This window comes from Danio aesculapii, chromosome 20 (assembly GCF_903798145.1).
Source record: "Danio aesculapii chromosome 20, fDanAes4.1, whole genome shotgun sequence".
Taxonomy (NCBI): domain Eukaryota; kingdom Metazoa; phylum Chordata; class Actinopteri; order Cypriniformes; family Danionidae; genus Danio; species Danio aesculapii.
Window position 1 is genome coordinate 54196504 of NC_079454.1, and position 22755 is coordinate 54219258.

Consider the following 22755-nt stretch of genomic DNA (forward strand, 5'->3'; position numbering starts at 1 on the left):
GGCAGAGCCTCATAGAGACGCTGAAGAGACCCAAACCAGTGGTGGACCCGTCCAGCTTCACACAGGTGCAGGTCAGACCACAGAAGGTAAATTGTATACACAAATACACTTCATTGAAGATGTACACTGAGACATCACCTATATACTGCAGGTTAACTATGTTTATATATAATAACTTTAATTGTTAAAAGCTATTAGTTACTAGTTCATTACTTAAAGTTATTAGTAACAAATAAGTTATGGTAAATAATAACGTTGACTTTCCAAATCTGATGGTAATGCAATAATATGCATCTTCTGTAAAGCTGCTTTGAAACAATAATTATTGTGGAAAGTGTTATATAAATAAACTTTAATTTAATTGGAGAGGTAAAAACACCTGCTTCTGAATGCATGGTGTGTGTTTTTAGAATCAACAATTATTTTTGATTATCGGATATTGTATAATCATATCGTATGATTATATTATTGTATTAAGCAAGTATATAGTGCACATTTATTGTACTTGATATACTGAAGTATAATTATTTGTTCGCATTGTTATTATTTCTATTATTTCTTTGTTATTATTAATTCTAATTAATATAGGAATAATTTATATATATATATATATATATATATATATATATATATATATATATATATATATATATATATATATATATATATACATACATACATACATACATACATTTTATATGTAATTTAAAATATGCAACAAAATGTAAAACATTTTTGTTTCTGTTGCTGATTTTTTTTTTAATCCATGCATTGTATTTATTAAAATTTATTATAGAATAATATTTATTACCACACCATGTATAGATTGCATTTCAATTAATAAATAATTATTTCTTAATATATATTCCAGTATCTTTAAAATTATTATGTAGTTGCTATTGTTAATATTATTATTATTATTATTATTATTATTATTATTATTATTATTATTATTATTATTATTGTTGTTGTTAAAACTTTGTATTCTTATTTACAGTTGAAGTCAGAATTATTAGCCCTCCTGTTTACTTTTTTCCCCAATTTCTGTTTAACGGAGAGCAGATTTCATCAACACATTTCTAATCATAATAGTTTTAATAACTCATCTCTAATAACTGATTTATTTTCTCTTTGTCATGATGACAGTAAATAATATTAGACTAGATATTCTTCAAGACACTTCTATACAGCTTAAAGTGACATTTAAAGGCTTAACTAGGTTAATTAGGTTAACTAGGCAGGTTAGGGTAACTAGGCAAGTTATTGTATAATGATGGTTTGTTCTGGAGACTACTGAAAATATATAGTTTAAAGGGGCTAATAATATTGACCTTAAAATTGTTCATAAAAAATTAAAAACTGCTTTTATTCTAGCCGAAATAAAACAAATAAGACTTTCTCCAGAAGAAAAAAATATTATCAGACATACTGTGAACATTTCCTTGCTCTATTAAACATCACTTGGGAAATAAATGATGAAAAAAATTTTTTTTTTTTAATTTTCAAAGCGGAGCTAATAATTCTGACTTCAACTGTATATCATAAATCTTAATGATAAGATTTATATAAGATAAGATTTATATTCATAAATAAATAATGAATTATTTATAGCAGTTTGGTATAAATATCTAACCACAAAAGGTGACATTGGTAGATACATTGTACATTCCTGTAATACTATTATATTTTTTATTATATTATGTATTTATTATGTTTTTAGTAACTCATTCTGTGATTATCAGAGAAACACATCCTGATCATATTTCATTCTGAAAAGAAAGGAAAAAAATCTGTACATTTTCTCAATAAAGTTAAACATATTAGGAATATATATATATATATATATATATATATATATATATATATATATATATATATATATATATATATATATATATATATATATATATATATTATATACGTTGATATTGACATTTATTGATATTATAGTGACATTATTTTATTTTTATTCTTTGCTCAATTTTATGACAATATTTTTATGACAATTAAACAAATTCATCATGCAAATAATATTGTTTCGTTTTTTTAAAAAAAAGCTAAATTTGACCTGCTGCATTTTCTAAAAACATCACACGACAAAGACTTATATTTGTCTTATTTTTTCTTCTAGTCATGCTGATATTGGCTCTGCAGTAATGCTGTGTCTGTTAAACAGGTTCTGTCCTCTGCTTTATATCTCCGCTGTAATATTTCCCCAGGGTTCTCACGTATCAGACGCTCCATTCAAATCTTTGAACAATCTGATCTTAAGTGTTTCTGTGGGCTAATTATGACCTGACAGACCTGCTCAACACCAAACTTATATAATCATTTACTCTAGTAAATCATGCGCATGGAGATGTGCTGTTTCAAAATCATCAAACCTCTCATCTGCTGATCGGAAAAATTTATAATAATAATAATAACATTGGGCAGTAGGCAGCACGGTGGCGCAGTGGGTAGCACAATCGCCTCACAGCAAGAAGGTCACTGGTTCGAGCCCCGGCTGGGTCAGTTGGCATTTCTATGTGGAGTTTGCATGTTCTTCCCATGTTGACGTGGGTTTCCTCCGGGTGCTCCGGTTTCCCCCACAAGTCCAAAAACGTGGTATAGGTGAATTGGGTGAGCTAAATTGTAGGTAGTGTATGTGTGTGAATGAGTGTGTATGGATGTTTCCCAGTGATGAGTTGCAGCTGGAAGGGTATCCGCTGCATATAATAAATGATGGATAGGTTAGATTTTTAATCCTCTGTGGCGACCCCTGATGAATAAAGGGACTAAGCCGAAGGAGAATGAATGAATGAATAATATCATATTACTGGATATCTGATGTGTACTTCAGCCTTTTCTTGAGATTTGAAAATTAATATCAGAATTGTGTCAAAAATTATTTGGAATATAAATAAATATATATAAATAAATAAATATATATATATATATATATATATATATATATATATATATATATATATATATATATATATATATATATATATATATATATATATGTGTGTATATATTTTTTTTTATATTCCAAATTATTTTGGACACAATTCTGATATTAATTTTCAAATCTCAAGAAAAGGCTGAAGTACATAATATAAATGATATAAATAACAATAATAATAATTCTGAGATTATCTTCTTGAAATTATAAGACCTTTTTATACTCAGAATTTTGAGTTATCTCATCACTTTTTTCTTATAAAAGTTTCTTATCAAAAGTTATGTGTGAAAATGATCAAACAATAACTGTATTTGTTATCATAATTACTTTAAAGAAAACATGTTTTAGTTTAAAACTCACAGAAAAATTGACTAATTTCTAAAACTGACAGAAAATCTAAGCTAAATATCTGAACAAATGATATTCCAAATTTAAAGTTAATATCTCAACAAATGAACTGAGTCAGATTTGTTTGTCTGCAGTACCAGACATGACCACTAGATGACATCCAGTTCACATTAGTGACCATACAAATGCACTCCCTGTATGTTTTGAGGAATATGAACCATAATATTTAATACTTTTGACAATATTTGTAAAGTAATTTGGCAATTTGGTGATATTTGGTCTGATTTTAGCCGCTAAAACACATCTAAACAAAATTTTAAATGTGGATTGCTGTAGCAAAGTAATGCTTTACAACTATCCCTGTCACAAATTAATAGATAACTGTTGCTCAGTAATATCCCAAAATTAGTCACCAGATATGAAAACTAGACATGTTAAGCTTTCAAATGATATGATATATAGTTTGTCATCATTGCTTTAAGTTTAGACTACGATATTAAGGTTTAACCCTTGTGTACTGTTCAGATTGACTCCTCTTTCGTTATGTTGGTGTCTGTTTTTGCCCCATTGACCTCCATTATAATCACATTTATAAATTGAAAAGCCATGACAGCATATACAGTAATCATGCATTCTTGATTGTTGCTGATTTTCCCTGATATGAAGGGGTAAAATATGTCATTATTACTGTTGATCATCAGTTGTCAGCATTAACCCTTTAGATCGGCCTGTGCTGAAGAGTTTCTGGCTTTTATATGGAGTTCAGTGGAGGAAAACAGCAGATTATATTATATAAATACACTTACTGTGTTTACTGTGTTCTGACAGCTGAGGGATTACTTTTTTATTTTCTCAAACATATCAAGGTAAGAGTGCTAAGGTCTTACACACACACACACACACACACACACACACACACACACACACACACACACACACACACACACACACACCATACTCCATATAGAAGGCAGAAACTAAGCTTTTTTTTGCACTGCAGCTGATGATCAACAGTAAAAAATGACACATTCCCAACAGGGAAAACCAGCAGCAATCAAGAATGCATGAGTATACAGTATGCTGTCATGGCTTTGCAATCAATAAATGTGATTATAATGGAAGTCAATGGAGCGATAACAGCCCCTACATAACCAAAGGGGAGTCAATTTGCCCACAGTGTATTGATGAGTTTCTGAAAAATACCAAAGCGTTTTCTCAAAGTGTGTGTCAAAATAAGATTCGTCACCTAAAATCATCCCATTTGCTGAAGCACAGAGAAAGCTATGGCCAAATTAAGACTCAAAAGCAGCCCAGAGTGGATGAAAACGACCCAACAGCACAAAAGGGTTAAAAGCCTAAATTTGGGCTGCGCAATATATCGCTTCAGCATCAATACCACAATGTGCAAATCTACAATAGCCACATCGCAGGAGCTTCAGTTTCAAATTGGGATTATAATTAACCAGGAACTCTATTTCAGAGCACATGATTTGATTTCAACGTTTAACTCTAATATAATAGCGTGAGAGATTTTTGATGGGTTTTCAAGGCCTGTAACAAGTGAATTTAAACTATTTGGGCACAAGGAATTATAAAGTTTGATGAAGAATGATTGTTTATTTATACAGTGAAGACTCCATGTAGTGTTATTTTACATTTAATTATTGAATTTTGTACCTCAATACTCCACCAAAACCCATTTTCTTGCCGGCAGCTACAGCGTCATCTTTCAGATGAGACGTTAAACCGAGACCTTGACTCTCTGTGGTCATTAATAATCCCAGGATGTTGTTACGGCCCAAAACTCAACACTGGCTCGAACAACAATAACCAAGGTTTGAGCCGAACATATGAAAGACACAGACGACTGAATTAATAAATTGACGTTCTGTCAATACGCTTTAATTCACAGAAATAATAAGCAAAACATTAACAAAACAGAAATCAAATAGACAGGTAGGGCAGCTAAGGAAACAGGTCTCTGACTATACTGTTTTTAAATGGACAGATCTTACCTACAACTCCCGTAAAAGGAATAAAAACAGGTGAGTCTTCCGGGCCACTGCTTACCTGCACTAAACTAAATAAATACCAAAACGTGACTATGAAAAATAATCCACTACCTGCTATGAAAACAAAATATCAAAATAAACAAACTAGTTAACAAAATGTTAACAATTACATAATTCTAAAGAGAGCAGCATGTAGATGCATCGCATAGCATGCCGAGCCCTGCCAGCCAGACCGCCTGAGCGCAAGCCACCACCGAACTGCGGGAGAGCAAGAGTCAGAGAGAGAGAGAGAGAGAACCGCCATTGCTGTCAGCCTTATATAGTGGGAATCCCCCGTGATGTCACGGGCGTCATCCAATCCTAGACAAGCCGGGTAGGAAACTCCTCCTATAACTCAAGCGCAACAAGCACAAATCCGCAATAAATAATTATGAATTAAATACAACACAGACCCACGTAACAATGTCCTTGGTAAAAGAGTAGGGGTTTAACCCTGACATCCTGGCCAAATTTGCCCACTGGCCTCTGTCCATCATGGCCATTATAACCTGCTATAAAAATAAAAAAAAAAGCGACTGAATGTTTTGAATGAGAAGCTGTAATGTAGCCGTGGCTGGATGAATTTTGGCGAGGCGCCTCGCTATAGAAGAATGAATGTAGCGGAAACCAAGAAATTATATTCATATCACAATATAAATAGAAAAAAAGCAAAATATTTCTAAAGAATTAATTTTTTTTCCAGTATGGTGCAACCCTACTGTAAACGCCTCCACAGATTTAGGCTGACAGTAAATGTGTTGTAATCTATTATTCCTCCTGTGTAACTAAAACTTGAGCCTGTGCTGGTTTTGACTGAAGTGTTTCCTCTTGTAGAGCATCGTTCGTGGAAGTTTCATCGGACACGAGGACTACATTTCAGCGGCGATCGCTCAGATGAGCCGACTCTCCGTCACCAGCTCCAACTCTTTAAGAAGAAGGAGTCCGTCTGTGAGAAAAAGAGCGCAATCATTGGGTCGACTGGGGGAATTAGCAGAAGCAGAGACTTATGAATATCAGGAACTCAATAATACCAACCACAGGACGAGTTCAGACTTGCACAGAGGATCCAGACCGATCCAGAGTCCACAAACCGAGTCTAAACACTCACCAACAAGAGCTCGATCCGTTCATGAAGCGACCATGTTTACAGGACTGATGCCCAGAGATATTTTACTGCACAGGGCTGGGTGTGAGGGAAACGATAATGCTGGGAATAAACCAAACCAGAGGCCGGTTTCATGTTTGTACAGCCAAAGTGATGGAGCCAAACTGAGCTCAGATCAGCCGAAGATGGAGACGCAGAGGAGGCCGCAGTCTACTTATGACTTTAAGGTGCGTTTATTTTAGGTGTGAGATTCTGACACTATGATAACCTTGGATAAAAATATCAGGGTATTGTGATTACTGCTCTAAAGTAAGTTCTTTATAAATGTCTGGGGAACAAAACAAACTTTGTTTCCTCCATTGAGCACAATATATTTTATTTCAGGAGATATTTAAAATATTTTGGAGCAGTAAACATGTCAGTCTTACTAACTCAAATAAATCACCGCTGCACTGTTGAGCTCTACAGCTTGCTGGATGTTGCTTTATGAGAGATTTGTTTTTCAGATGTTTGCTGAATCATGGCCTGACCTGTAGATTTTGATGTGGAGGCTCCTTTACTGTTGCCCTAAAAAAAGTCACATTAAAAAAATTCATTAAAATCACAACATACGCACAGCACCGGGACGGTATAAGAGAAAGTTTGAGCAGTTTTAAAACCTTGACTTTTCCAAACCACAGTCAACCTTGAAACTGTGTGTGGCAATTTACAGACCCACTAGTTTTTCACGATATTTATAAATTTCACGATATTATACGATTATACGATACGCAATTCCCAGAAATTTGTAGAAGATTTTACAATATTTTTCTTTATTTATTCTTTGAATAGGATATCTCATTTACCAAATTAGGTATTACGTTGGGCAGCACGGTGTTAGCCTGAATGAAGGTGTTATGTTAAATGTGCAATCTTCATACAGTACATGACATGTCAGGATATTGCTGACACTTACATGATAGTCAATTGGAGACTTTCTCTTTTGTAGTCCTAGACCTTACTCTATAGGCTGTAAAATAATTTCTCCTCACTCTCATCTAATTAGGTTAGTATATTGCTATATTGTCTGATTTGATATAGTTTTTATAATGAAAGAAGTGGATTTTTATCTGCGAGTTCTGACGATTTACTTTAATTAAAATGTTTTAGCTCACATTTCAGAGTTGTGAGAAATGAAGTTTGGGAGAGAAATGTACTCATTCATTCATTTTCCTTCAGTTTAGTCCCTTTGTTAATCAGCGGTCACCACAGCAGAATGAACCGCCAACTTATCCAGCATATGTTTTACACAGCAGATGCCCTTCCAGCTGCAACCCATCTCTGGGAAACATCCATACACACTCATTCACACTTATACACTACGGACAATTTTTACTTACCCAATTCATCTGTACCGCATGTGTTTGGACTTGTGGGGGAAACCGGAGCACCTGCAGGAAACCCACGCCAACACGGTGGAGAACATGCAAACTCCATACAGAAACGCCAACTGACCCAGCCGAGGCTCGAACCAGTGACCTTGCTGTGAGGCGAACGTGCTACCCACTGTGCCACAGTGCAGCTCAACAAAATATTTGTCCTTTTTAATTTCTAATAACAAGTGTGTTGCATACTTTTAATGGTCATGGAGGAACGAAAAGGAAAACGTTAAGCCAGCTGTAATTATTGCTGCCATTTACAATAGATGAGGAACTGCAAGACATGAAAGTGCTATTTCAGTGAACTTGTTTATTATAAACAAGCTGTGTATTTTTAAATGTTTATGCAAAAATAAAGTTTCCCACAAAAGTAGTTAGAAATAAGACAACGATTTCACAAAAACAATTAAGCAAGTTTAACAGACATAAGGAGGACAAAGGGAAGGGACAGTGCCAAACAAAAGAAAAGAGTAAAACAAAATTCAACTAACTAACCCATTAAACTCTTCCCCTAGAACTACAAAATAAAACAAAAAGTAAACCTTCAACGTCTGAGATGTTATATCTTACCTACTCTCTTCTTCCAAAGCAAAACTTACAAGTGTGGCACAAATCCGTAACCTGTGTGTATAATTAAGGAATGCTGCATGTGCGCCGTGTACATCACGTGACAGATCTTACCTATTCCCTCTCCTCCGTCTAGAATAATACACAGATAAGATGTTCACACTCCAGTTCTCAAGAGTTTGAAACTAAATTGTTTCAATTTACATGGCTAACAAAGCACACCAACAAAAGGTAATCAAACAATGATGGATCAAAGCAAAGGGGGAAGAAACACACACAGAAAGCAAATGTCAAACACAGCTCCAGTTCACCTGAAACGCCGGTTATCCTGAACTGATGCTGTGTTTTCCTTGTGTAGTGTCCCACCATCCTGCAGCGCAACGATTGGGGCTTTTCTCAATTGCATCATCGCACGTCAGTCCGTGTCTCAAATGATTGACATCCAACACAGCCGACCCACGTATCCTATAAACGCAAAACCAGCCAAAGCGAAACAGCAGTCCTCAAACTGTATAACGTCATAGACGTAGCGAAATGTCTTCTGCCTTTTGCTGCTGGTTCAAACTACTTATTTAAAATTAGTTGAAACAACACAATTCCTAATTGTATTTGGGGACAAATAGTTTTATGTGCAATCAACATAAATTTGGAAAAACTAGTAAATTAACTTAATTAATTTATGTTGGGACAGCATGAAGGAATTGTGTGGATCCCAGCATTTTATACAGTGTAGAACTGCACGTAATGAAGTCCAAAGTGGAAGAAAAAAACAACTGGAAACAACAAGTGTAATTAAACAAGCTGAATATGAAATGAAATATAAAACTGATAATACTACTGAATATTTAGTGTCTTTTACACCTCAGCTGAGCAAGATGAAGGTGAAATCTGATATTGTGGTATTTACTGTACAGTATATGACGTCGCTTGAGTTTGTAGCTTGCAGTCACTGATTTCACTGATGATAAAAAACCTTCAGCGTCAAGTTTCAACACAGCGTCTGAGTGTCAACAGGAAAAAATAAATGACATTACTTTTACATTTAATCCTTTTGTAGATGCTTAATACATTTGACTCCGCTCAATGTGGTTAAACAAGCTAAACATTGCATAACACCTACAGTTGCAGTCAGAATTATTCACCCTCCTTTTTATTTCTTTGTCAAATATTTCCCAAATGATGTTGAACAGATTCAGGAATTCTTCACAGTATTTCCTCTAATATTTGTTCTGCTGGAGAAAGTCTTATTTGTTTTATTTTGGCTAGAATAAAAGCAGTTTTTAATTGTTTTAAAGCCATTTTAAGGTCAATATTATTAGCCCCCTTCAGCAATATTAGTTTTGGATTGTCTCCAGAACAAACCACTGTTATACAATGACTTGCCTAATTACCCTAACTTTACCCTAATTACCCTAGTGAAGCCTTTAAATGTCACTTTAAGCTGTATAGAAGTGTCTTGAAGAATATCTAGTCTAATATTATTTACTGTCATCATCAAAAATAAAATAAATCAGTTATTAGAGATGAGTTATTAAACCTATTATGATTAGAAATGTGTTGGGGAAAAATTATCTTTGTTAAACAGAAATTGGGGAAAACTATACAGAGGGGGCTAATAATTCTGACTTCAACTGTATATATACATATATATATATATATATATATATATATATATATATATATATATATATATATACATATATACTTACAAGAAGTCAACAAGCAGGAGATAAAGGTCTCTGAAGCTTTAACAATAACAAAGTCATCCTGTTATAGATTATATCATGTTAGAATCCCCACAATTCACAAACTGATAAAGCGCATACTTCAGATATAAAGCAAGGCACTCTGAATGCAAGCGATATGCTTCCAGTACATGTGTTTACTGTAAACCTGATGTGGTCAACTTATCTTCCTGTGTGTAATGAATTGAATTGAAGGAATAAAGTATTTTGAATTTGTCAAAGCAAAGAGAAAAAAACGTTGCCATACAATGTCTATGAAACGACAAGTGGATTTTCCACAGCTCAGAGCTTTTCCTGTAAACTCCAAAAATAAATAAATAAACAAATGAAAATTAAACGAATGGAAATCAAATAATATGTATATGTCAAACTAGGCCCTTATATCAAAGACTGCACCATCATCAAAACTAACAGAGGGGTCAATCACATACAAATACATTTCAACCATTAAACAAAATTATTTCAAACGTGGGCTGTGCAGTGGGTAGCACTTTCATCTCATAGCTAGAAGGTCATTGGTTCGAGCCTGAGCTGGGTCAGTTGGCGTTTCTGTGTGGAGTTTGCATGTTCTCCTCGTGTTGGCGTGGGTTTCCCCCACAGTCCAAACACATACACTATAGGGGAATTGAACTAAATTGGCCGTAGTGTATGAGTGTGTGTGTGAATGAGTGTGTATGGGTGTTTCCCAGTTCTGGGTTGCGGCTGGAAGGGTATCCGCTGCGTAAAACATATGCTGCATAAGTTTTTGGTTCATTCCCCAGATGAATAAAGAAACTAAGCTGAAAAAAAGAAAACTAATGAATGATTGAAGATATTTAAACTAGAAACAAGACAAAAACTTTAAGCAGGAAATCTGGATCCAGATGTGATTTTCTTACCGTTGTAATCATGTCTTCTGTAGCCTTTCTTTTCTTTCTTTCTGCTTTTGTACTTGCGTGTTGGATAAGGTTATTTTTAAAAGTAGTATTATACAATCTTGACTTACTTGCAATGTAAAAGTATGTGTATGTGTGGGTTTTTTGGCTTAAGATTGTAGTAAATAACTATTAAAAGTAACTTTACCCAACACTGTGTACATGTATCCATGCCTGAGCTGAGGTGGTGCATTAAGAGAAGAAAACATCAACATGCAGTGTGCTTCAAGAACAGATCTGTGCTGTATTTTCTCTCGTTTACAGCTCATTTAAAAAAAAAAAATGTCATCATCTTACTCCACTGACAGATTATTTAGCTTGATTCAAGGAAAAATTCACTTATTATTGACGTATTATTTCTGAAAACATAATGACTTTTGCTTGTCCTGTAAATGCTTCTTGATTTAAGAATTTTTTGATTGTAAACCAGACAAAATCTCCAAGCAAGAAAAGCATTGTTTTGCAGTATCTCTGAAAAGCAGATGTGCGTTTTCTCTGGTTTACAGACCAATTCTCCAAGTTTTCCAGCTCCATCTAAACCCAATGGAACCAGCAGTCCAAAACCAGGCCATGGGATAATCTCCATCCAGACGCCCCGCCGTTCCTCCATCGAAAACACCCTCACACCCTCTACTATCCCAGCTGATGTTCCACCAGCACAGGATAGCCCATCAGAGCCCAGACCGGCCCCCAGCGGAGCTTCGTCTCCTGGGCTGACAGAACCCAGTGTCACACACACACAGTTCAGAGCCGCGCTGCAGATGGTGGTAGATCCAGGAGACCCGCGCTCACTCCTGGAGAACTTCATCAAGATCGGAGAGGGCTCGACTGGGGTGGTGTGCATCGCCAGAGAGAAACACAGCGGACGACAGGTGGCCGTCAAGATGATGGACCTGCGCAAACAGCAGAGGAGAGAACTGCTCTTCAATGAGGTGATGCATGCACTGTGTATGAAAACAAATAAATCTGGAAATAGAGAGGAAATGATTGTTAATGCATTCACTGTACATCACCGCAAATCATCTGAAAAAAACATAATGCATTCACTGTACATCAGCGCAAATCATCTGAAAAAAACATAATGCATTCACTGTACATGGGAAAAATCATCTGACATACAGAAAATGCTGTTTAATGGAGTAATGCATGAGAGAAATAATCTGAAAATAGAGAAACTACATGAGAAAAATCAGATCACATCTAATCTGAAAATAGAGGAAATGCTGTTTAATGGAGTAATGCATGAGAGAAATAATCTGAAAATAGAGGAAATGCTGTTTAATAAAGTAATGCATGAGGGAAATAATCTGAAAATAGAGGAAATTATGTTTAATGGAGTAATGCATGAGGGAAATAATCTGAAAATAGAGGAAATGCTGTTTAATAAAGTAATGCATGAGGGAAATAATCTGAAAATAGAGGAAATGCTGTTTAATGGAGTAATGCATGAGAGAAATAATCTGAAAATAGAGGAAATGCTGTTTAATGGAGTAATGCATGAGAGAAATAATCTGAAAATAGAGGAAATGCTGTTTAATAAAGTAATGCATGAGAGAAATAATCTGAAAATAGAGGAAATTATGTTTAATGGAGTAATGCATGAGGGAAATAATCTGAAAATAGAGGAAATGCTGTTTAATGGAGTAATGCATGAGGGAAATAATCTGAAAATAGAGGAAATTATGTTTAATGGAGTAATGCATGAGGGAAATAATCTGAAAATAGAGAAACTACATGAGAAAAATCAGATCACATCTAATCTGAAAATAGAGGAAATGCTGTTTAATGGAGTAATGCATGAGGGAAATAATCTGAAAATAGAGGAAATTCTCTTTAATGGAGTAATGCATGAGGGAAATAATCTGAAAATAGAGGAAATGCTGTTTAATGGAGTAATGCATGAGAGAAATAATCTGAAAATAGAGGAAATTATGTTTAATGGAGTAATGCATGAGGGAAATAATCTGAAAATAGAGGAAATGCTGTTTAATAAAGTAATGCATGAGAGAAATAATCTGAAAATAGAGGAAATGCTGTTTAATGGAGTAATGCATGAGGGAAATAATCTGAAAATAGAGGAAATTATGTTTAATGGAGTAATGCATGAGGGAAATAATCTGAAAATAGAGGAAATTATGTTTAATGGAGTAATGCATGAGGGAAATAATCTGAAAATAGAGGAAATGCTCTTTAATGGAGTAATGCATGAGGGAAATAATCTGAAAATAGAGGAAATGCTGTTTAATGGAGTAATGCATGAGAGAAATAATCTGAAATTAGAGGAAATTATGTTTAATGGAGTAATGCATGAGGGAAATAATCTGAAAATAGAGGAAATGCTGTTTAATGGAGTAATGCATGAGAGAAATAATCTGAAAATAGAGGAAATGCTGTTTAATGGAGTAATGCATGAGGGAAATAATCTGAAAATAGAGGAAATGCTGTTTAATGGAGTAATGCATGAGAGAAATAATCTGAAAATAGAGGAAATGCTGTTTAATGGAGTAATGCATGAGGGAAATAATCTGAAAATAGAGGAAATGCTCTTTAATGGAGTAATGCATGAGAGAAATAATCTGAAAATAGAGGAAATGCTGTTTAATGGAGTAATGCATGAGGGAAATAATCTGAAAATAGAGGAAATGCTGTTTAATAAAGTAATGCATGAGAGAAATAATCTGAAAATAGAGGAAATTATGTTTAATGGAGTAATGCATGAGGGAAATAATCTGAAAATAGAGGAAATTATGTTTAATGGAGTAATGCATGAGGGAAATAATCTGAAAATAGAGGAAATGCTGTTTAATGGAGTAATGCATGAGGGAAATAATCTGAAAATAGAGGAAATGCTCTTTAATGGAGTAATGCATGAGGGAAATAATCTGAAAATAGAGGAAATGCTGTTTAATGGAGTAATGCATGAGGGAAATAATCTGAAAATAGAGGAAATGCTCTTTAATGGAGTAATGCATGAGGGAAATAATCTGAAAATAGAGGAAATTATGTTTAATGGAGTAATGCATGAGGGAAATAATCTGAAAATAGAGGAAATTCTCTTTAATGGAGTAATGCATGAGGGAAATAATCTGAAAATAGAGGAAATTCTCTTTAATGGAGTAATGCATGAGGGAAATAATCTGAAAATAGAGGAAATTCTCTTTAATGGAGTAATGCATGAGAGAAATAATCTGAAAATAGAGGAAATTATGTTTAATGGAGTAATGCATGAGGGAAATAATCTGAAAATAGAGGAAATGCTGTTTAATGGAGTAATGCATGAGAGAAATAATCTGAAAATAGAGGAAATGCTGTTTAATGGAGTAATGCATGAGGGAAATAATCTGAAAATAGAGGAAATGCTGTTTAATGGAGTAATGCATGAGGGAAATAATCTGAAAATAGAGGAAATGCTGTTTAATGGAGTAATGCATGAGGGAAATAATCTGAAAATAGAGGAAATGCTGTTTAATGGAGTAATGCATGAGGGAAATAATCTGAAAATAGAGGAAATGCTCTTTAATGGAGTAATGCATGAGGGAAATAATCTGAAAATAGAGGAAATGCTCTTTAATGGAGTAATGCATGAGGGAAATAATCTGAAAATAGAGGAAATTCTCTTTAATGGAGTAATGCATGAGAGAAATAATCTGAAAATAGAGGAAATGCTCTTTAATGGAGTAATGCATGAGAGAAATAATCTGAAAATAGAGGAAATGCTCTTTAATGGAGTAATGCATGAGAGAAATAATCTGAAAATAGAGGAAATGCTCTTTAATGGAGTAATGCATGAGAGAAATAATCTGAAAATAGAGGAAATGCTGTTTAATGGAGTAATGCATGAGGGAAATAATCTGAAAATAGAGGAAATTCTCTTTAATGGAGTAATGCATGAGGGAAATAATCTGAAAATAGAGGAAATTCTCTTTAATGGAGTAATGCATGAGAGAAATAATCTGAAAATAGAGGAAATGCTCTTTAATGGAGTAATGCATGAGAGAAATAATCTGAAAATAGAGGAAATTATGTTTAATGGAGTAATGCATGAGGGAAATAATCTGAAAATAGAGGAAATGCTCTTTAATGGAGTAATGCATGAGAGAAATAATCTGAAAATAGAGGAAATGCTGTTTAATGGAGTAATGCATGAGGGAAATAATCTGAAAATAGAGGAAATGCTGTTTAATGGAGTAATGCATGAGGGAAATAATCTGAAAATAGAGGAAATTCTCTTTAATGGAGTAATGCATGAGGGAAATAATCTGAAAATAGAGGAAATGCTGTTTAATGGAGTAATGCATGAGGGAAATAATCTGAAAATAGAGGAAATTCTCTTTAATGGAGTAATGCATGAGGGAAATAATCTGAAAACTACATGAGGAAAATCAGATCACATCTAATCTGAAAATAGAGGAAATGCTGTTTAATGGAGTAATGCATGAGGGAAATAATCTGAAAACTACATGAGGAAAATCAGATCACATCTAATCTGAAAATAGAGGAAATGCTGTTTAATGGAGTAATGCATGAGAGAAATAATCTGAAAATAAAGGAAATGCTGTTTAATGGAGTAATGCATGAGAGAAATAATCTGAAAATAGAGGAAATGCTCTTTAATGGAGTAATGCATGAGAGAAATAATCTGAAAATAGAGGAAATGCTCTTTAATGGAGTAATGCATGAGGGAAATAATCTGAAAATAGAGGAAATTATGTTTAATGGAGTAATGCATGAGGGAAATAATCTGAAAATAGAGGAAATGCTGTTTAATGGAGTAATGCATGAGGGAAATAATCTGAAAATAGAGGAAATGCTCTTTAATGGAGTAATGCATGAGGGAAATAATCTGAAAATAGAGGAAATGCTGTTTAATGGAGTAATGCATGAGGGAAATAATCTGAAAATAGAGGAAATGCTCTTTAATGGAGTAATGCATGAGGGAAATAATCTGAAAATAGAGGAAATTATGTTTAATGGAGTAATGCATGAGGGAAATAATCTGAAAATAGAGGAAATTCTCTTTAATGGAGTAATGCATGAGGGAAATAATCTGAAAATAGAGGAAATTATGTTTAATGGAGTAATGCATGAGGGAAATAATCTGAAAATAGAGGAAATTCTCTTTAATGGAGTAATGCATGAGAGAAATAATCTGAAAATAGAGGAAATTATGTTTAATGGAGTAATGCATGAGGGAAATAATCTGAAAATAGAGGAAATGCTGTTTAATGGAGTAATGCATGAGAGAAATAATCTGAAAATAGAGGAAATGCTCTTTAATGGAGTAATGCATGAGGGAAATAATCTGAAAATAGAGGAAATGCTGTTTAATGGAGTAATGCATGAGGGAAATAATCTGAAAATAGAGGAAATGCTGTTTAATGGAGTAATGCATGAGGGAAATAATCTGAAAATAGAGGAAATGCTCTTTAATGGAGTAATGCATGAGGGAAATAATCTGAAAATAGAGGAAATGCTCTTTAATGGAGTAATGCATGAGGGAAATAATCTGAAAATAGAGGAAATTCTCTTTAATGGAGTAATGCATGAGAGAAATAATCTGAAAATAGAGGAAATGCTCTTTAATGGAGTAATGCATGAGAGAAATAATCTGAAAATAGAGGAAATGCTCTTTAATGGAGTAATGCATGAGAGAAATAATCTGAAAATAGAGGAAATGCTCTTTAATGGAGTAATGCATGAGAGAAATAATCTGAAAATAGAGGAAATGCTGTTTAATGGAGTAATGCATGAGGGAAATAATCTGAAAATAGAGGAAATTCTCTTTAATGGAGTAATGCATGAGGGAAATAATCTGAAAATAGAGGAAATTCTCTTTAATGGAGTAATGCATGAGAGAAATAATCTGAAAATAGAGGAAATGCTCTTTAATGGAGTAATGCATGAGAGAAATAATCTGAAAATAGAGGAAATTATGTTTAATGGAGTAATGCATGAGGGAAATAATCTGAAAATAGAGGAAATGCTCTTTAATGGAGTAATGCATGAGAGAAATAATCTGAAAATAGAGGAAATGCTGTTTAATGGAGTAATGCATGAGGGAAATAATCTGAAAATAGAGGAAATTCTCTTTAATGGAGTAATGCATGAGGGAAATAATCTGAAAATAGAGGAAATGCTGTTTAATGGAGTAATGCATGAGGGAAATAATCTGAAAATAGAGGAAATTCTCTTTAATGGAGTAATGCATGAGGGAAATAATCTGAAAACTACATGAGGAAAATCAGATCACATCTAATCTGAAAATAGAGGAAATGCTGTTTAATGGAGTAATGCATGAGGGAAATAATCTGAAAACTACATGAGGAAAATCAGATCACATCTAATCTGAAAATAGAGGAAATGCTGTTTAATGGAGTAATGCATGAGAGAAATAATCTGAAAATAAAGGAAATGCTGTTTAATGGAGTAATGCATGAGAGAAATAATCTGAAAATAGAGGAAATGCTCTTTAATGGAGTAATGCATGAGAGAAATAATCTGAAAATAGAGGAAATGCTCTTTAATGGAGTAATGCATGAGAGAAATAATCTGAAAATAGAGGAAATGCTGTTTAATGGAGTAATGCATGAGGGAAATAATCTGAAAATAGAGGAAATTCTCTTTAATGGAGTAATGCATGAGGGAAATAATCTGAAAATAGAGGAAATTCTCTTTAATGGAGTAATGCATGAGAGAAATAATCTGAAAATAGAGGAAATGCTCTTTAATGGAGTAATGCATGAGAGAAATAATCTGAAAATAGAGGAAATTATGTTTAATGGAGTAATGCATGAGGGAAATAATCTGAAAATAGAGGAAATTATGTTTAATGGAGTAATGCATGAGGGAAATAATCTGAAAATAGAGGAAATGCTCTTTAATGGAGTAATGCATGAGAGAAATAATCTGAAAATAGAGGAAATGCTCTTTAATGGAGTAATGCATGAGAGAAATAATCTGAAAATAGAGGAAATGCTGTTTAATGGAGTAATGCATGAGAGAAATAATCTGAAAATAGAGGAAATGCTGTTTAATGGAGTAATGCATGAGGGAAATAATCTGAAAATAGAGGAAATTCTCTTTAATGGAGTAATGCATGAGGGAAATAATCTGAAAATAGAGGAAATGCTGTTTAATGGAGTAATGCATGAGGGAAATAATCTGAAAATAGAGGAAATTCTCTTTAATGGAGTAATGCATGAGGGAAATAATCTGAAAACTACATGAGGAAAATCAGATCACATCTAATCTGAAAATAGAGGAAATGCTGTTTAATGGAGTAATGCATGAGGGAAATAATCTGAAAACTACATGAGGAAAATCAGATCACATCTAATCTGAAAATAGAGGAAATGCTGTTTAATGGAGTAATGCATGAGAGAAATAATCTGAAAATAAAGGAAATGCTGTTTAATGGAGTAATGCATGAGAGAAATAATCTGAAAATAGAGGAAATGCTCTTTAATGGAGTAATGCATGAGAGAAATAATCTGAAAACTACATGAGAAAAATCTCTTTAATGCATTCACTGAACGTGAGAAAATGATCTGAGAAAAATACAAGAGAAGCATCACTTAAGAATAGAGAAACCGCTCTTCAATGAAGTAATGCATGAGAGAAATAATCTCAAAAATAGAGATGCAGTTTTTATTTATCAGGATCTCCATTAGCCACTACCAGGGTAGTGGCTATTCTTCCTGGGGTCCATCAAACCTAACCCAAAATTACATTGATACATAATAACAAGACCAATAAAAACATTAAAATACAAAATTCACAACAATATAATATATATAATAATACATAACATCAGGATCAACAATCCACTTAATATTGTGCAATTAAATATTTCTTAAATGATTTTTAAACCTCATTTTACTTGTTACAAAGCATGTAATGTCTGATGCCAATTCATTCCGTGTTTTCATTCCTCTATACATTACAGTCCATTGCTTTGCATTCGTTTTTGAAACGGGAAGCAAAAAAAAAAAATGTCCTTTTGATGATACCTGGTGGTAAAATGATGACTAGCATTACTATACAAAAGCTAACAGTACAATACACTTGGAACTCACAGAAATATTTCATATGAAACACAGCAGAGAAACAATTCCCCGATCCTTCACCAATAACCAACCTAAAGTTTTCTGCATTCTGCTATAATATTAACTCTTCTATTGCAGTGTAAAATGAGTCGTGCAGCTCTATTCTGGACTCACTGTAATCTATTCTTTACTTGATGCACTCGACCATACCACTGGACAGTAATCTAGATAAGAAAGAACAATTGCCTGAACAATTTGAGAGACACAGTACTGTGGTAAAGATTCTACACATCTCTTAATAATTGATAAACCTCTTCCCATAACTATTACTATTTTATCAATCTGTTTTGACCACTTTAACCTACTACCAAGAAGAACTCCAAAAAGTCAAATTTCTTCTCCCTGTTCAATAGTCACACTCATTACAGACACATTTAACTCTGGTTTACATTTCAATTGAAAGTTTGATCCAAACACAACACTCTTAGTTTGTGTCAAATGTAAAACCATCTTATTATTCTGGACCCACTTTACCACTAGTTGTAACTCCTCATCTAAATCAGCTGATAATTTTTCAATCGATGCCGCTGGTGGATATAATGTTGTATCATCTGCATACATAACTGCCCTTGCATGCTTTAAAACCAAAGGAAGATCATTGGTACAAATAGAAAATAACAATGGGCCAAAACAACTTCCTTGAGGCACACCACATTGCAACTCCTTCACTTCTGAATAACTTCAGTTATGAAATGCACATTGCCTCCTACTAGTCAGATCACTTTTAAACCAATGCACAGTCATTTTTCAAGCAATAATTTATGATCCAGTACATCAAAAGCCAAGCTAAAATCTAACAATACTGTTCCTACTACATTACTCTCATCAGTCTGTACTAAGCAATCATCAATTATCTGTGTTAGTTCTGTTCCTGTTAAATGTCCTACTCGATATGCATGCTGAAACTCACACACTGCATATGAGAAAAATGATTTGAAAAACAGAGAAAATATTCAATAATTCTCTTCACTATACACTATACATTCACTATACATGCTCTTCAATAATTTATCCACCATACATGAGAGAAATTATTTAAGGATAAAGAAACTGAACATGAGAAGGTTAGGTTGGGTTACTTTATTTATACCCGAAGGTAGATTTGGTTTGCAGTCGAGTCCTCATTTCATAATAGTGCCACCCAAAGAAGCTCACATAGTATCCACAACAAAAGAACATACAACATAAAAACACTTATAACCAATAAATAAATAATCACTTCAAGTGTCCACTGCCCAAAACAATCTATGAAACGTCAGATATACAAGTCACCGAAATACCTCTGCTTTAGTCTATGCCTTGTTTACAGTTTTTCCCAATTGTTTACACACACTTTCTGAAAGCATGCCTCATATTGTCAGAACTCTACACACAAAACACACACACATTGGGCAAAACCCTTCAGTTCTCCTGCAAAATGAAACTCTACGTTCAAAACAATGTGATTTCCTCTCCAAATGGTATGTTGTCTTCAAATGACACACACAAGCCCTGAATGAGTGTGTATGGATGTTTCCCAGTGATGGGTTGCAGCTGTAACAGCATCCGCTGCTTAAAACATATGCTGCATAAGTTGGCGGTTCATTCCGCTGTGGTGACCCCTGATGAATAAAGGGACCAAGGTGAAGGAAAATGAATGAATGTTACATTCATTAATTTATTTTCTTTTCGGCTTAGTCCCTTTATTAATCTAGGGTCTTGTTGTGAATTTCTCTAGTCTGGCTCACGGCACCAAACTGTTGTGAAATTCTAAGAAGAGCCCAAAAACACCAGGGAGAAGTTTCGGTTGTCTTCAAAGCAGAATCCTTTAATAAGAAGAACTCGGCGTGGCTGTGGCGTCATCGAAAGAACTGTACAGCAAGCACTAGTTTTTTTATACATTCTAAAACAAAGCATGCAAATAAAGTGTTGTTGTTGGCAGGGTGAACTGCCTTTTCAGGCCTGATCTCTTCAGCGTGTAAGTCTGCAGAGTGGATGAAACCTGCCCAGCTACTGACCACATAAAAGGGGTTTCTTCAAACTGAAAGTTTCACCTGAAGACAAAGGCAGAAAACAGTGTGCAACATGATGTTCTGGAGACCAGTCCCATCTGACCAGCTGACCGAAAAGAGAAAACAATAGACACAGCCATGCTGTGAAACTGACAATTTGCATTACTTTGGAGACAGTCAGGGCTCAGAAAAACCAACAGATTTTAGGGTCTGTCGCACCAGTTATATATATATATATATATAGATAATATAAATTTATATTCCCACAGTCTCCACAGTGGAATGAACCGCCAACTTATCCAGCACTATAGCCAATTTAGTTGATCAATTCCCCTATAGCGCATGTGTTTGGCCTGTGGGGGAAACTGGAGCACCCGGAGGAAACCCACGCCAACACGGGGAGAACATGCAAACTCCACACAGAAACTGACCCAGCCGAGGCTCGAACCAGCTACCTTCTTGCTGTAAAGCGATCATGCTACCCACTGCGCCACCGCATCGCCCTGATACATATAGATATTAAATATATTAAATATATATCTAAATGTATAACCTGTTCAGCACATTTGAATCTGTTTTTATGTTTTTAATCTCTTTTATTATTTGTTTTTATTTCTCTTATACTCGTCTCTTTTATTCCTGTTTATGTAAAGCACTTTGAATTGCCACTGTGGATGAAATGTGCTATAGAAATAAACTTTCCTTGCCTTAATTGCCTTTTATCAAACCTTTATATTAAAACACACCTAATAAATCCAGAGAAACTGCATGTGTTAAGTTGTGTGCGTGTTGGGTGCGTGTGTGTCCGCAGGTGGTGATCATGCGGGACTACAGGCATCAGAATGTGGTGGAGATGTACAAGAGTGCTCTGGTGGGTGAAGAGCTGTGGGTGATCATGGAGTACCTGCAGGGCGGCGCTCTCACCAACATCGTCTCCGAGACCAGGTGAGAAACACTGACTCGTGACCTTTACCTCATCACAACATATAACACTGTGGCCTAACACTGTGTGTGTGTGTGTGTGTGTGTGTGTGTGTGTGTGTCTGTGTGTGCGCGTGTTCAGGCTGTCAGAGGAGCAGATAGCGACGGTGTGTGAGTCTGTCCTGCAGGCACTGTGTTATCTTCATTCTCAGGGCGTCATCCACAGAGACATCAAGAGCGACTCTATCCTGCTGACACTGGATGGCAGGGTAACATTCACATACACATACACACACACACACACACACACACACACACACTCACTCACTTATTTACCAGACCATCTTATACAGAGCGACAATAAAAGAAGCATTTCAGATCATCAGAGAGCAGCAGTATGTAAATGATGCTGGATAGCAGGGTAACAAACACTGTAACTAGTGCTGGGTCGTTCTTCAATGAGTTGTTTGTTTTGAATGAATCATTTATTCGACTCAAGAACGATGAGTCCTCTCAGGGAGTGATTGGTTCATTAGCACATGCACACATTGCACAGGAGAAGATCAGTTCATTTTTCCAGTCTTCTGTCAGGTCTGATCCTTTCATTCATCACCTGACAGACAGAAGCCGATCATATGCAGTC

General features: G+C 34.6%; 1 protein-coding gene across 4 annotated transcripts in view; it reads left to right on the forward strand.

Annotated features, from left to right (window-relative positions):
• pak6b (p21 protein (Cdc42/Rac)-activated kinase 6b) overlaps nucleotides 1-22755 on the forward strand; it is a 49884-nt gene that overhangs the window by 17434 nt on the left and 9695 nt on the right. For all 4 annotated transcript variants that reach the window (XM_056480950.1, XM_056480951.1, XM_056480952.1 and 1 more), the window contains 5 exons: nucleotides 1-86; nucleotides 6181-6678; nucleotides 11602-12027; nucleotides 22003-22136; nucleotides 22255-22381. The exon at nucleotides 1-86 is cut by the window's left edge. In XM_056480950.1, the coding sequence (XP_056336925.1) occupies nucleotides 1-86; nucleotides 6181-6678; nucleotides 11602-12027; nucleotides 22003-22136; nucleotides 22255-22381 (1271 nt within the window). The remainder of the gene's footprint in view (nucleotides 87-6180; nucleotides 6679-11601; nucleotides 12028-22002; nucleotides 22137-22254; nucleotides 22382-22755) is intronic.